The sequence below is a fragment of the Stegastes partitus genome, unplaced genomic scaffold, assembly GCF_000690725.1.
Source record: "Stegastes partitus isolate 25-593 unplaced genomic scaffold, Stegastes_partitus-1.0.2 Scaffold702, whole genome shotgun sequence".
Taxonomy (NCBI): domain Eukaryota; kingdom Metazoa; phylum Chordata; class Actinopteri; family Pomacentridae; genus Stegastes; species Stegastes partitus.
In genome coordinates, this window is record NW_007578433.1 from 189,865 (window position 1) to 206,354 (window position 16,490).

A 16,490-nucleotide genomic window follows, 5' to 3' on the forward strand; every position below is an offset into this window, starting at 1 on the left:
GGCCACTGATGTTGGAACAAACAAATACTGACTTACATCACGCTCTATATTTGGAGCTTTTCACGTTTAAGAGGAAGAAAGAAACTAAAGTATTTTCAGAGATGTGCGGCCAAAACAAACGTCTTTTTCTTTAGAAATAGGTCACCTGCATCCTGGAAGACTAAAGGAAGCTTTTATCCTGAACAAGCTGCTTAACTGGTAATACGCTTCTGTGTGATGTTAAAAATGAAAGTAATCCAGAACGCTGCTGCTGCGGTCGATCGACTGTTTCATCTGTAATTGTTTGTTTTTGAAGGTATTCATGAATCTGCACCTGAATAGAATAGAAACATGCTCACTCCCATCCTCTGCCTATTTTTTTCAACCTCTCCACGCCTCTCGTCTCTTTCTAAGGTTTCACACAAAACACAACAAAAGACATAAATTAGCCAAACCGATAGAACGGAACAAGAAAAACCTCCCTACTACTAACCTCTAACATATAGTTTTCTATGTTTGGGACAACCTGCTGAAACAGGCCCTGCTTCAGAGTAAATAGGTTTCAAACTCTGGTGAAACAAAACAGAGACTCAGACAGAACCACGTCACAAAAGGATCAACCAGTTAAACCAGTTCACGAGTGAAGCGCTCGTTTGGAGTCAGCGAGCTGCTCTGCAGGTAGAAGCCTTATTTGTTCAGGCTGCAACGGTATTACAGGCAATCTCTCCTGTACATACAATGTAGTCGAGACAAAGGGTGAAAATACGTAGAACACAAAAGAATATCAAAGAAAAAAAAGAAGAAGAAAGAAACATGCGGTACAATGCAGCAAAGTAGGACAGCAGCTTTCTGAAATGGTTTCAGGTTGTGGCCATTCAATCTGCAGAACACAGCCAGAATCCAGCACCACAGATGATGATCTCATCTCCTCAAAATGTGACCCAGGCCTGCAGACCTCCCCTATAGCTTCAGGATACACACACACACACACTTTCCACCAGTGTAATCTGATCAGCTTCCTCTACGAAAAAAAAGAGCCAAATAAAATCCTTTTGTCAGAGTTAGAATTCCCTCCTGCTTGGTTTCTAAAAATAGTGTTCTATACTCTATATATGAGGTCTTCAGTGGAACTTGTTAAGAAGGAACCGCGAGAGGTAGACTGTTAGCGTGGGGGGGAAAGTGAGTTTCCTCTGCGAAGCAACGCTAGTTTCATGTCAGCCATCTTATGTGCGTGTTGCAGCGCTTGGCCAGTGTTGTCACAACAGAACCTTTTCACATAAACAGACCAGAGCATGTCAATACCGCAGAAAAGCTGAAAAAGAAGCAGCCCGGCTAATGTTTCGGTGCATGTTTAGATGCTGCCAGGAGGAAACACAAAGTTCTTCAGCAGTCAGCATGATTGCACGACTGGTCCCGATCGTCGCTTCCCCCCGCTGACCGGGCCGGCGAAGGCCAAACCCGACTCCCCGTCTGGCCCTGCGACCACAGCTCTGGACGGAGCTAGCTCGCTCGCACTGCAGTCTGGGAGCGTCTGCCAAAGAGAGCAGAACTCTGCTGATGGAGGGGGAAAATCCCTCCTTCGCATCCCCCACATCTTCCCTCAATCTGCCATCCAGAACCAGAGACTGACACACATCAAGGGACGGACGCTGCCCTCATTCAGACGCATGTGAAGGCAGCAGCAGCAGCAGCAGCAGCTCTGAGTGGCAGCTCTGAGTCAGATGGTCCGGAGACGATGGCGACGGGACAGACGAACACACGGCGAGTTACCAGCAGCAGCAGCAGCAGCTCTGAGTGGCAGCTCTGAGTCAGATGGTCCGGAGACGATGGCGACGGGACAGACGAACACACGGCGAGTTACTGTAGCTGCCCACCTTGTATCCATGCCATGAAGCCTCAGGCCAACAGCTTGTGGCCAGTTCTCTTCAAACTTCTTCAAACTTTGTTCTCTCCCCAAGTTTTCTTTGTTCCAGTGAACTTGCTTTCACAGATCAGGGGGCTTTCGCTATTCGGCACCATTTTGTACTTTGAATAAACCACATTCCTCATGCAGCTTTTCGGGCTAAAGGTCTATTTTTAGCCACGTTACTGCGAAATAAAACTGAGAAATATGTCGAGGAGATTTACTTCCAGATCAGGACTGAGAATAATTACTTCCCCCACACCGAGGAAGGCTGTCGAGCTGGAACCCAGTTCGGCTCTTTATCTACACGGTTTTCAGGTGATGGTGCAGCAGATGAAGGCTTTAGTCTGCAGCTTCAGGCAGAAGTGCATCTCAAATCACAAACATGCAGCTTTGGAAATGATTATTAGACCACCGCGACCACCGTGTTCAGCTTCTGTCTCTGTGGTTCTTGGTGGAGCTATACTGAGCTTTCTTTTCAAGGTTGTGTGAACAGCTGGTTTGCTGATTTTAAACTCTCTGGCTGCTTCTCTCCTCGTCAAAGACGACGGCCTTCTTGTCATTTCACATTTTTCTGTACTTTTAGGCGTCATGGAGACATAATTAAGCCTGAAATACATCTGTTATCTTTACCTATACAGTCCATACACAAAGTAAAGTATTGTTGGCCGTCTAGAAGGAATTTTGACAGTTTTACAGTTTAAAAAAAATGACATTTTAAACCAGATTTAGTGCATATATTGAATTATCATCACATCTTTTAGAATAAGCTGCAATAATCTAATCAATATGATAAAATTCTAACCAAACTAGCAATGCTGAAGGCCTGTTGTGTACAAAGAAAACAACAGGTTGCGTAATAATTATTTCCAAAGCTGTATATTCACATTACACACTCTGATGCCAACTAGTGCATCTCACACTCACATAAAGGTTCTGCAGAGTCCGATAGTCAACAGATAGCGTTGAAATCAAACACTGTAAGTTGACTTAAAGGGTCTCAAATCATCACATTTTAGAACAATTTCTGCTCGACCGTCGGCCATTTGTGAAATTAGGTTATTTCTTATTTAAATTGACCCACTTTCAGATGTTTTTTTGAAAGTTTAGGATGTGTTTGAAAGCCAATATTTCAACAATAAAGCCTGTAAAATTAATAATATGCCCGTGTTAAAGTAATAATAATAATAATAATCTTGGTTGATTTTGAAGAAGCATTTTAAAACTCCAGATCTTTGTTTCAGCAGGATTTTTGTTTTTGCGGTACAACCCGTCAGACCTGATCGATCAGCGATTAAAGTTCAATGAAAATAACTTTTTATCATTTTTGTGACCAAGAATTTCTTATTACAAAGTATTCGATATGTTTTGTGTTACCGTAAAATGCAGCTACATACAGTTAGAAAAATATAATTAGTTTATTTCTGCATTATCAGTTTTTTTCTGTTATTTTGTGCTCAAAGACGTGATCCTATCAGTTTCAATGATGTCATACATCAGAAACTATCTGATCTACTTTTAGTGACATGAAGAGAAATACCAGCGGAAATTTCAGGTTTTTTTCTTTAGCATTTCCTGAGATATTGTTACTCAGACAGTCTCGTTGAAAGTGGGACATTTCTGTTAAAAGCAACCTTGGAAAGTACACAGGTATCATTGTACATATCCGTAGTTTATGATAATAACGCAGAAGCAGAAGGCCCCTGATGGTTTAAATTGGAATAACCCTAAACTTCCAGTGATGGAGGCTTACACCACACAGTACACAACACTGAGAGTGGACTACAGCCGCTGAGAGGGAACGCTGCAAATTACTTCACGATAACAACGCTGCTTGAGGTCTGACCGGAGGTAAATTCTTCCATATGCGAAAGTGGAGGAGACCCCGTTTCTCATTACAGGGACGAGAAAATAAACACAATTAAGCCGACTCTGTGCTTTGCCACGTCGCTCGGAGATTAAACTGCAGCTAAAGCAGCGCCGCGCAGCCACTTCGCCTTCGTGATGCAACCGGCTCTGTTAAAACAATGTAAAAGCTAACAGATGTCCAGCAAACACAGAAAGTTGTAGTTTGCAGCGTTGAATCCTCGTCAGTTTCTCAGTTAACTGTTGGTTTCTGGTGCATGTACGGGAGAAAGATAAGCCTCATATGGTGTTAAATGTCAGCACGGAAGCCACTTGCATGTTTGCACATATAATGACAACATACAGAACTCTATGTACACCGTTTTTTTTAGCTCCTACCAATGAGTTCACATCAATTCCTCAAAATAGCTAAAAAGGAGAACCTTGTCTTGTCATAATTGCCTCATATGAAATTCTACTGATGTTAGAGGCCTCAAAAGGCGATGAAATGTCAACAAAAGACTGTATTTGTGGTAGGAAATGTAGATGAATCCATATATCTATACTTAGAGGAATATTATGGAGCCATCTTTGTTTGAGGCAAATAATTGAATATTTAACCTCTGATGGAGCCATTGATACACTTAGATTTGCTGGAAACTATTTAGCGTGTCCTCTTTAAATGTCGTGGCTGTGGGGGTTATATTTCTGGAGATTTCAACCCTGTATATGGCTTTCCAGCTGAGGCGCTTCCTGTTTTCTAAAAATTCTAAATAAGAGAATTTCCCAGGTATGAAAAAAAAAAGTTGAAGTTTCCAGGATTCAGCGAAAATGTTTCAGGGAACTTAATGAACACGCTTAATGAGGATCTGAAACAGCGCAGCGGCATATTTCCTGAATGTTGTCTGACCTTGTAACATAAAAATAACCTCAATGGCGTCACCGACAGAAGCATTAACACAAAGATAAGACTCCTCACGGTACGTTTTCCCAAGTTGTTCACTCACAACCCAACAAACTTAAAGTGTGCACTCTGAACATGACTGCACAAGTGAGAAAAGTCTGTGTTCTGTGCGTTTCATCTGGTTAGCTTTTCCTGCGTGTCATAAAGACAGTTGCTCGGTCGGGTTGAGTTGTAGCTTTTGTTGTCAGCTGTTGCACAGAGCGACTCAGCGCAAGCATCCGATTTCTCAGAGAGCAGAAAGCAGGAAGACGAGCTCGGTCACCTGACTGAAACAGCAACAAAATGCAATCAGCATTTGGTCAACAGCAGCTCTAAATAAACTTTTGAGTTGCTCTTATTCTGTGGGAAGGTGTCAGCGACCCACAGAGACCAGACTTAGACGCTCTATTGTAAATTAGAAACATCGGTGTTTGCCCAAAAGTCGACACAGAGAACCAACAAACAGCCTTATCTTGTCTGGATTTCCACACTCTCAAAAGGAAAGGGGAAACATGAAAGGGTTAACAAAGCAACTTCCCCTCCTCCTTTTTCATTTCTTCTTTCTGAGGAGACCACAGTCTTTATGTTAAAGTCTTTTACAGCGTACGGAGAATACCATGAGCCTCGTTGGCTCGGCCCACGCAGCAGCCTGGAAACACATTTCCTCAGTGCAGTATCGGCTCAGATACCTCTACTCAACGTTCATTCAGAACTACAGACCTATTATTAGAGCCGGAACGATATATCACAGATATACGTGTATATGTTGTGGGATATGATATGAACTGTTTTAGTGGCTTGTAATGCAAATAAAGATGTTTAGGGTATGTTAAAAATGCATGTATGTAATTACAGAGTTTAAGCAGCAGAGTGGCTCCAACCTTATTGTTTATAATCCTCTAAACACAGCACCATATATATAAAGAATGTCAGCTGATGCATGTTTAATTTTCATTGTCTGCCCCAAAGATCCAGCGTTAGTCTGCTTCCACACATTACTTCATAAAGAAATGTCCAAATATAGCCTATTGCATGTCGTATTTTCTGCCTGTGCCTGTTCTTTCACATGCCACAGCAACATTATGAGTCACTCTTGAGGAATCGCTGTCACTGTTGCTTATGACTTAATTAAACGAGCAGAAGACAGAGCAGTGCAGGAAGCAACATGCTAATGGAGGACTCGACTGTTTCACCAACTCCATCTTTGTTTTGTCGCGTCCTAGCACAAACCTAGCTTTAACTCCTTTGGCCTCTATTTACCAGCATGAATCCATTCCTCCAAACAAACCTAGAGGTCCAGGGGAGGAGCTACTGCTGTCACACATGTTAGCATCTTACCTCCAGGACTGGTCCGGCGCCCAGGATGGTCCTCTCCACCCCGCTGGCGTACCCCTTCTGACTGAGCGCAGTCAGACAGTGGATCAGAAAGTTGGTGCTCTGGGTCTTTCCCGAGCCGCTCTCCCCGGAGATGACGATGCACTGGTTGACCCTCTTCCTGAGCATAGCGTAGTAGGCCACGTCCGCGATGGCAAATATGTGAGGCTCCAGTTTGCCCAGCTGGTGGTTCTCGTACATCTTGACGTACTTGGGGTTGTAGATGGGCAGGAACTTGAAGGGGTTGATGGCGATGAGGATGCTGCCTGCATAGGTGTAGATCTTTTTCTTGTAAAAGCGTGTGCGCAGGTTGTTTAATATGCTGTCCTCATTGAGGACGGGGAGGTTGCAGAGGTCTGCAAAGTCATCCTGGGGAGGGGGAAGGAAGCCCCTCTCAGCCAGACGCAGTGCCTCCTGTTCCTTGGACAAGGTTGGGAGGTGGACATAATGGATGGAGCCATCACGATTCCTCTCCTGGATCGAGCAAAGGGCAAGAAACAATATACATTAGCTTCACGTATTGGTAACCTATCCTCTCCTCTCCTCTGGCGTTCGTCCATACACAGTTATATATCACCATAACAACTCTGTTTCCCCTGAGGTTCTCTCTGATCTGTATTTTTGTTTTGTTTGTACTGCTTGTCTGCTCTCCATCTGTTATCCCCTTCATCCTCACTCTCACCCCAACCGGTCGAGGCAGATGGCCGCCTTCCCTGAGCCTGGTTCTGTCAGGTTTTTTATTTTTGGTTCCTTCCCACCTTTGCCGACCTGCTTGCTCATCTTTGCTCAACTTTGGATTGTTTGGTTCAAAATTCCTAAGGTCTGTACTTTAGTAAGTAAAGTGCTGTGAGATGACACATATTGTGAATCTGCACTACATAAATAAAACTGAATTAAACTGTTTATTGCTGTTACATATGCTACGTATTAGGCTGTTAAATAAGCCTCTACGTGCCCTTTTTGTTTTGTTTTCCATCCTTATTTTGCAACTTATTGCCCACCATCGAACACGTGCTTTAAGTTCTCACTGAAAATGGCAACAAAGAGGAAGAAAGAGCAGAAGGAAGTGAAACGCAACAGTCAGAGGGCTTCTCTCCGCGGTCAGCGCCGTCCACAAGTGAAGAACTCTACCTGTAGTAAGAAGTAAAAGCCGAGGCTCTGAGGGTGTTGCTCCTGGGCTTTCCGAGGCCACAGCAGAAACCTCTGCACTGGCAGGTCTCCAGCCTCCAGCACCCACTCCTCACCGCCGCACTCCTTCACCTCTGCCAGCACATACAGGCGGCCGGGGTCCAGCCCCAGAGCCGAGGCAACGTCCGAGATCACCGAGGCTGCGGTTGCATCCTTCTGCACTCTGATGGGCAGATAAATGGGGAGAGTTAGAACAGTTCCACGACTTTAAACATCACCTGCTGTTTTCTGTACAAAATCCACACAGCAGGCATTCAGCATACATCATTTACAGGGTTCACGACACATGATGGCTTTTCAAAATAAAGCGCTTGTGTATAATTACAGCTCAACCAGCACACTCAAAATGTCTCCAGAAATGTTCTAGTTTACTTTTAATTTTATCATAGTGGGTAAAGAAATTGCAGCATCATCGGAAAGACATTAAAAAATCTTAGAAAAATGTAATAAAGGCAACAAATTGTATTTAAAAATAGGATGTACTGAAACAAGAAAACTCAAAACAACACTTTCTGAGTCACCATTATCTTGTGCTTAAGCTTTTTATGTAAAATCAACTGATAATCCAAACTATGTTATCAACTAACAACATCTTAAAGAACAGATTTGTGACACAACAAGAGGACAGCCATCTTTAAGAGTCTAGAATCAGCATCGATTACAACCTTAGGAGGAAAATGCAGCATTGCTCCACTAAGAACCGCAAAGAAAGAGGCAGAAAACAGCCACAGCGGTCCAACAACCTTTATTATGTCTTTATTTTTTAGCCTTATTGTGCTTTTTTTAGTTTCTTGTCCTGCTTCCTTCTGTATCAAGCTGCTGCAACATGTAAAATCCAAACACTGAAGTCTATCTTGAGCTGCTGTGCGGGACACTCACTTGAGGTTGCAGCAGGTGGAGGGCTGGCCAGGAAGCCGAGGGTAGATCTGGAGCAGGTACGAGCGGCCGTCGTGATCGTTGGGGCTAGCTGGCCCGCCTCCCCCTCCTCCTCCGCCTGCGTTCGTTGCCATGGTGGCAGCGCCATCTCTGACACTCATCCTGAGCCAGGGGGAGTGGCCTCAGCATGCCGCACCCACTGCTTCGCTCTCACCACGCACCACCTGAGGAGGAAGGTCATCATCAGTCAGGAGGATTTTCATGTTTGGACACTGATAATGGGGCAACGTTTGAGACTAGGGGTCAACCAATACTGATTATTGGAGCTCAAGAAGGATATTTGGAAACGACATGCATTTAGTGTAATGTCATAACCGCATGTGATAGCAGCTGAATATGTCAAATAGAAATCAGTCTCCTGCAGTTCTGTCAGCTGTTCTTCTCTCTTTTCTTAATTTTTCCACCTTTATCTCCCACTAAGGTCCAGATCTTAAAGCATTATTAATTATTGTTTCAGGGTCATCTGTGGCAGCCTCTTAACTTAACCGCTAGCCGTTAGCGAGAGCAGCTAGCTTCCTGGTACGTGGCAACGGCTTGAGTTTCTTGCTCATTTTTGCGAGTTGTGTCTCTGCTTGAGAGACGTTTCTGAGACCACAGACAGAGAGAAGAATCTGCATCAGAGCTGAAGCTGCCCCTTTAGTTCATCAATAAAAATAACAACACCAATAATCACAAAAATGCCAAATATCGGCCACGATAATCGGTCAATCTCTGTCACTGAGCACAGGAAAATAGCCCAGACGTTGAATCACTTCAGCTTTCAAAAAGCCCAAACAAAGCTTAATTGTAGCGCTGAGCAAGCATTTTAAAATGCAAACAAAACTGTTGCTTTTCAAACAATGTGTGAAACCACATCTGTGCTGCTTGACCCTCGAAATTTCACTCTGAGCAAATATGCAGCTACAGATGTGCGTCTCTGATTAGGCTAGAAAGGAGGCGCACACAAGGACGACTGAGTTTAACAGATGAGACCACAGATAAGCAGCAGAGGCCTGTGATGCCTTTCTTTGTAATTAATGAGCAGCTTGCTAAAGAAAAAAAGGTGTGACAGAACACAGCAGCATCTGCAGGAGAATGACACAAGACAGTCACCCAAGAAATGCTTAAACTACACCTTAACATGTCATTGTCAGCAAATAAATGGGGAATGAAAAACTTCTAAACTAGCTCAGCTGATGCTAAAACAGACAAAAGCTTCAAAGGAGAAAAATATTAGGAAGCAGCAGCAACACAACATCAAACAAACATAGATTAGGATTAATTTCCAGCTGTGACTCCATCTTTGCTCAAAGCGTCCAAGGCGCCTAACAACCCGGACTCTGATTTGACTGAAAGAATGCCAGCAGTTAAAATGGTTAAAAGCAGCGAATGCAACCACTTTTCAATTTGTGGTTTTCCTCACATCTAAAAATACAACTTCAGTCATCAAAGTAGGTCAAAGTAAATTACACTGTACTTCTATTACACCAAAACACAGAGATGTATTCCTTCAGCCTTCGGATGCACGCCGCCGTCACGTCACATGTAAACGTTCGTGCTGCTGAAGCTCCTCCGTAAGCTTGCAGCTGCGGATGCTGCACACAAATTCAACCCTTCCGCTCAGTGATAGCAGCACAAAAACTGAAAACATTTGGGGTAAACCACAAATGCCGTAATGACTGCACAGTATTCGCTCTCACAGACGAAACACCTCCGCCAATAAATGATGTAGAGCTCAGAGGAAGCATCGAGTGACTTCAGCAGCTCTTCACCACAACAGCTCATCTCTGCACCGTCGGATGACTTCATGTCCTCTGCCAGGCAAAGTCCCGACACTGAAGTTATTACGTCCTCACGGAGCTGTGAGCAGACCGCTGAGGACAAAGCGGAGGTTTGTTCAGATCCAAGGTGGAGCTGAAGCGCGAGGCTCTTTAATGACTAAACAACAGCGGTGTCAGAAGAAAAGCTTCCTACTGATGAATCACACGCCGGCATTCACACCATGAAGATCAACGGAGTCGACTTTATGGGACTATAAAACTGTTTGGAATCAAAATCCGAGGACTCACAGCAGTGAAACACTGACGACTAGAATGAGTGCAGTGTGGCAAATCAAAGATATTACAGAAGTAATAGAAAACTGTCATTGCTATGAACATTTTTGGGCTTATTATTGTGAGCTACAACTTGCCTTTGGCCTCGAACACCATTAAAAGAACCCAGAATCACATGGAAGCAGCTCCTGTTTGTAGACCCTGACACTGAATCTATACAAACCGTGATCTTACTGACCTGTAGATGGAGGAAATTGTTGCTAAAAAATTGTGAGCAGTCACTTTAAACTGCCTCTATGAGCAGCGTAAAGTCTGATAAGCAGCCAAACTACAACGGCTCCGAGTCAGATTATTAATTCATCTTCTGCTCAACCTATTCTCGTTTGCTTGAAGCTCTTTTCTTTATCATAAACCGTGGACGTTTAACATAGAATCTCGAACAAAATCTTTGCAAAAGTGCACAGTATGTAGTGATGTAGTGTGTGCTGTATGTACAGGAAGAGATTTGTTTTGTTGAGGCTGATTAGCGGCTTACAGAACAGCATCGTATTCAGGGTTTTATTACAAAAAAATGACCTAATTTCTGGCAAATGATGTATAAATAGTAAACTATACTGACTTTCAGCTCTCTATAGCATGAAAAGTTATTACCAAGGACTAACTAAACAAGCTTTCATAAAGAAAACAGATTCACCCCCAACGTTCTGTGAAAGTTATTCACACCACAGATGAGTTTTCGGTGACGTTTTTTGCTCCACGGTGGTCTCACGTTTTAGTTTTTAACAGAAAGTAAACCTTAAGCGCCGATCCAGTCCTGCCCACAGGAGTGTTGGTACAAAATCACGCTAGCACTGCTCTGTCATTTGCATTCAAATCAGCGTGCAATCACACTTCTTCGCGACTTCTCCTCAACCCACACTCAAATTACTGATGGTGTCAGTCGGCTGCGGTTTGCGCTGGCAGAAAGGCGCGTTGACAGCTTTACGTCGCCGACAGCCCGGCCGTCACTCCCGATTCGTTTAAAGTCAACACGAGCTGAGGTTTTTCAAGATTAATTCCCTGTAACGTCTCGCTGGATCGCAGCCGAGGGAATATAATCCAGGTCTGTCACAGAGCTCGGAGCGGAGCGGTGATCTATGGCGGAGGGCGAATCACACAGACAACACTTGGGTGAAGTGTGGTGCGCTGACGGATCATGTAGCGGCGGGTCTGCATCAGTAATGGATGCTGAGTAAACTGTAAGCCCCCCTTAGGGACACAGGAACCGGGTCTGAATGGCTGCACGGGCGGCAGCCGGCACTGATTTGGTAAACTGATCCGGGGTCGAGTGTTTTAGGCACTGAGGCCTACACTTTATCACTTTTGTCATCGAAGCAGTTTGTCTTCTTAACCTGAAAAATATGAGATGTTGCAGGTCTGAGATGCCCAAAACTAGACCGACTACTAGACTGGCCGATTACCAGCACCGATACCTGGCTTTTTTTTATCATCTGTATTCCTATTTACCTTTTATTGGTAAATTAAATGTGCTACTTCATCCTCTTCTCGCTCTCTGTCGTCACTCTGTGGTCTCAGAAATCACAAAACAGTTAGCTCCTCTCATAGCAGCTAAGGCTACGCTAACAGCTAGCGGCTAAGCTAAGAGGCAGCCACACATTAACCTGAAACAGAGTCTGTAAAACAATCATCAATGATAAGATCTGGAGCTCAGAACAGTGAAAGATTAAGAAAATAGAGAAGAACAGCCGACGGAAACGCAGGAGACGAACTGATCAATCTCAATCGATGCAAAATAAACAGAGGAAAGCGTCCTAATTTAATCCCTCTTATTTATATTTTACATAATCTGTGACAATCAGTTCCAAATATCGGCCTTTCTGGACAACCAACAATCAGCATCGGTGTCGGGAAACAAAAAACAAACAACAACAACAACAAACACACCCATATCGTTCCATCTCTACCCAAAATAAGAGAACTCCCCAGAAAGAGACACTACAAAGTTTGTTTTTACTGAAGCTCTCCACTGCTGAAGATACCGGAACCACTTAAGTTCTGCAGTAATGTCGTGCATAATACATGAACAGTCCACTGAGTGGCCATTTTACATCTCACATGGTGTCAATCATCTGCAGAAGTACCCTGTTGCGTAATGCTGTTTGTTTAACTACGTGAACTTCTGTTAATGCAACAATCATCGCACACCATCTCACCCAACAGCTACCATTGTTGCAAGATATTATCGTCTTTGCTTAACTGACAAGAGGTACCAAACCACAGGGCGCTGCCAGCGACTGGTCGGGTGCCTCATTCGATCCTTCTGCATTGTTTCGCGTACAGTTTGCCTCCACGATGATGATCTGTTTAGGTTTCTGTTTGCATGATTAAAAAAAGACCAAACAACGACGACGATATCTCAGCAGAGCCGACTCTCAAATCATCTAGGTCACAGCAGAGAATTAGAGGAAAAATAGAGCAACTTGAGACTCATGAGCTTGTGCCTTCGCCAGGCGAGCTGACCGCAGTCCCGAAAACATGCGAGCCTGTAAAATGCCAAGGCATGCAAAACTGCAGAGACCACAAAAGGACAGCATCATCATTATCCTCCATCATGAGCTCTGTCTGGTTTAAATCTGTCACTTTAACTCCTGAGCTGCTCTCTAAACTGGTTTCCAACATAAAGCCGTATACCGTATCTGGATAAAAGGCGGCGACTGAGCAAAAAAACTGGGCCGCGAGCAGAGGAAGAGGGAGAAAGGTAAACATCTAAAAGTGAGACAGAGAAGAGAGGAGAGGTCTCGGGGGACAATCAAAGGAGACGGAGGCTTTGAGATAATGCAGCTTCCTCCCTGCAGAGGAGATCCTCTGACGGTGCCCAGCATTCCTCAGATAAGACTCGGGGGTCTTTGGCTTAGCATGGCGCTTTAGCTTCTTACTGGGAGGACGGGAGCGCAGGGCTGCAGCTGAGGGCACACGGGGGGCTCTTTACCTGCTGACTGGTGGCAGGGGGAGGCTTTAACAACTAACAAGCTCCTTAAACCAGACGTTTCTTAAAGCAGGCACCGCTCATCCGCGCTGAAATCACTAACCTCATTCCAGCCAAACCCCCTCATTATCCGGGCAAGGAAAATAGGCTTGGAGTAAATTAGTTCCACTGTACACAAAGAAACGTTACTCAGCTAATTTATGGGTTTCAGATCTGAGAAGACGTTCCCGTTTGACCTCCATAAAAGCTGCAGATTTATTTTTTTTCTGTACAATAACTTCAATATATTAAATGAAGCTGTGCAAAGTGTTGCCTTCACACTGTGAGTATTTTCCAGGTTTACAGGAGTGGGTCAACATTTCAAGATTTTTACTTCAGATAGTCGCACAAAAACTCTCCAAACAAGCTCCAACCACTTCTGTGCAAATATACTTGGTTGTTGCATCACGTGCACTGGGGTTTTCTGCACAGAGGATTTTTTTTGTGGTTTAAAGCAGCTGCCAAAGGAAAAGCACCCGTCGTGTGACTTCTGTGGTTTAAAATAAAGCAGGTGCGATCAGGCAGATGAAGGTCAATTTGCACCTATTATACATATTTTATATGTTATTTTTAAGTTCAATTGATCTCAAACGGAAAAATTAAACCAAATCAGACAAAAAGCTCCCATCTGGTCCCCTCAGAATCAGCCATGGAAATCTTATTTTCAGAGTTACAGTCCAAAATTTCCCACTTTTTACTTTTTTTTCCTGCATTTCTGAGCCTCCTAACTTCATGCATAAAGCAGATAGCTGCACAGAAACTCTTCAAACAAGACTTAAACAAGTCCAACCCAATTTGTGCAAACACACTTTGAAACTTAAAGGCTTTAGGTGGAGTGTTTTAACAAGTAAACTCAAAAAGGGAATCACAATCTGAGCGTGCTTCCCTGGTTACTACACAGGGTTTTTCCTGCATAGAGAAACTTGTGGTGGTTTTAGGGACCCACATGGGGGAAAGTACCAATATCAAGGTGACAGGACTGAGACAAAACACATTTTTGTTGTTTTTATTTGACAAACGATGAGAAAAAAAAGTCAAATAAGGTGACAGAGAGTCAGTGATCATTCCTGCTGCTGTACGTAGACTCCCCCGAGCCAGGAAAAACCCCGGTGCACAACAATATTCGTCTCTGTTATTCCGGCAGTTCGTGTTTTTCAAGAAGAACACAACTCCTGTGATGCTTCATGTGCGCCGACTACAAATACCGATTCAGTAACGCGCTGCCAGTCACACGTGGCAACTGTGTGACTTCCTGTGGTTTCACCATCTACACTCAAAATCACAATTTTAAACCCAATTTCTTGATCTCAAAATTGATCCTGCAGCAGAGCATCCAACACAGATGAGTCATTCTATATAAAATCAAATTTAAAGGAAGTTCCAGTCTGATCTACTCAGAATCAGATGGAGCTGTTATGCACAATAATAATAACAACAACAATAATAAAGGATATTTAGGGAGGCCATGCAAGCTACAGGCCCTCAAAGCACTCAGGGATGGGCCAAAACTTGTTCTGGCATATTCACCCCTCATAATTTAATACACAAAGGACAAAACCACATGACATTTTTACAGCTGGCAAACACGTTTCAGCATCCAAACCAATTTTACATCCACTCCAGGTGTCACAAACTGAAGCCAAAATCTACTTTTTGATCAGCACAAACCAACTCCAAGCATCGACATCATGGGATATCAAGATTTCATAGCACAAAGGTGGAGTTTTGGACGCTTTCATTAAGTTATTCTATAATAAAATCAGCTGATTCTGAGTCAGGTAGGAGGCACCGATTGATTTTTTGTGTGCAAATGTGTGAGCATGTCTGAGAAAATGTAGATTTTTAAGTAAAACATACAACTGCAGCAGCAAAAAATGAAGCCTTTCTATAAATGGTTCTGCGCTGGTACATCTGATTTCATGAGAATAGATAAATTAGTAATCGTGGCGGCTGCAAAAGTTTGGCCAAAGTCAGCAACTCGCCTTTGGAAGATATCACAGCCACGCTTGCCAAGAGTCTTTCTATTGTTGATTTATTGTATTTCTCAGATGGTTTTCAGTCCTCTACTGCAGGGGAACTATTAGAGGCAGTCGACTTGTGGTCGATACTTCACCGAGCCGTACTGTTTACGCTGAACGCTTATGTGCCGTGTTTCTGTCAAGCACAATTTTAAAAAAGAGGAATAGTGTACACAATCAGGTACAGTAAACACCCGGCTCTGACAAACGGACAAGTTGGCAGGAGGACGGGAATTTATGTGACACTCGCCGGCGAGAGCGGAACAAGCCGACCGGGTCTCAGCCAGTCTCCCGCCTCACACGACTCCTCGACTGTCTTCTTCATCCACCTTCAAAGGGATCCCAGGAAAAGCTCCACCCAGACGAGGAGGAAGAGGAGGAGGAGCGAGTGTAGAGTGCCAATTAGACCACAGAGAAAAGGAATATTTTGCCTTTATATGGACAGTTGTTGTAGTGTTTATGATCTCACTTAAGAGATGTGTGAAAGCCGTGAGTATTATGCTCTTAGCTGGAGCCGCTGCAGACCGTAAATTTTCTTCCTAATAGACCTCCCTGCAACGACACACACTCGTGTAAGCGCACGGCGTAAACAAAGCGGCCAGTCAGCGGTGAGACACCGCCGGCTGACTCTGTGATCAGGCAGGAAGTGAGTGACCCGGTGACACATGCGGGGTCGATGAACTCCGAGTGGAATATTCAGTCTATTTCTGTACGTTAACTCTCTTTCCCATTCCTCCCGTCCGTCGCTGCCTAACTGTATGTCTCACACTTGTGGACAAATCCAAAAGAAGGCGAGTTAAATCCTCCGTGCATCAAACATGTAGTGACTCCCAGCATTCCTCTGCAGCGTCACACCAGAAATGTCATGAGTCAAAGCTACAAGCAGCTCCGACTCAGATCAAGAGCCAGAAGTCTGTTATTAGAAGTCAAAAACTGATCTTTTAAAAAGCTGTGAAACAAACCACAGCTTTGAACGCCTCCACAGACTGTTTACACTCCCACAAATACTCATGTACACCTATTTGGTTCAGCATTTGTTTTAAAAATTGATAAACGTGATGTTAAATTCCTAACAAATAGTCTACAAATGAATGGAAGACATGATAAAAAGAAAAATAAGGTTGGTGTTAGGAGTCAATGTAAAAGATTTTACATAAAAATTATGTAACTTAATCTATAAGCAAGCTTTGTTTATATTTTTCTGCTTTTTTATTTTGTGTTGCATGCATTTATATATATTTTTAAT

General features: G+C 43.6%; 1 protein-coding gene across 5 annotated transcripts in view; it reads right to left on the minus strand.

Moving 5' to 3' along the window:
* The window catches only part of myo9b (myosin IXB), a 92,418-nt gene that overhangs the window by 55,199 nt on the left and 20,729 nt on the right, over window positions 1-16,490 (minus strand). For all 5 annotated transcript variants that reach the window (XM_008290893.1, XM_008290894.1, XM_008290896.1 and 2 more), the window contains exons 2-4: window positions 8,112-8,332; window positions 7,176-7,395; window positions 6,009-6,518 (exon numbers count right to left, since the gene is read on the minus strand). In XM_008290893.1, the coding sequence (XP_008289115.1) occupies window positions 6,009-6,518; window positions 7,176-7,395; window positions 8,112-8,269 (888 nt within the window). In that variant the 5' untranslated portion in view covers window positions 8,270-8,332. The remainder of the gene's footprint in view (window positions 1-6,008; window positions 6,519-7,175; window positions 7,396-8,111; window positions 8,333-16,490) is intronic.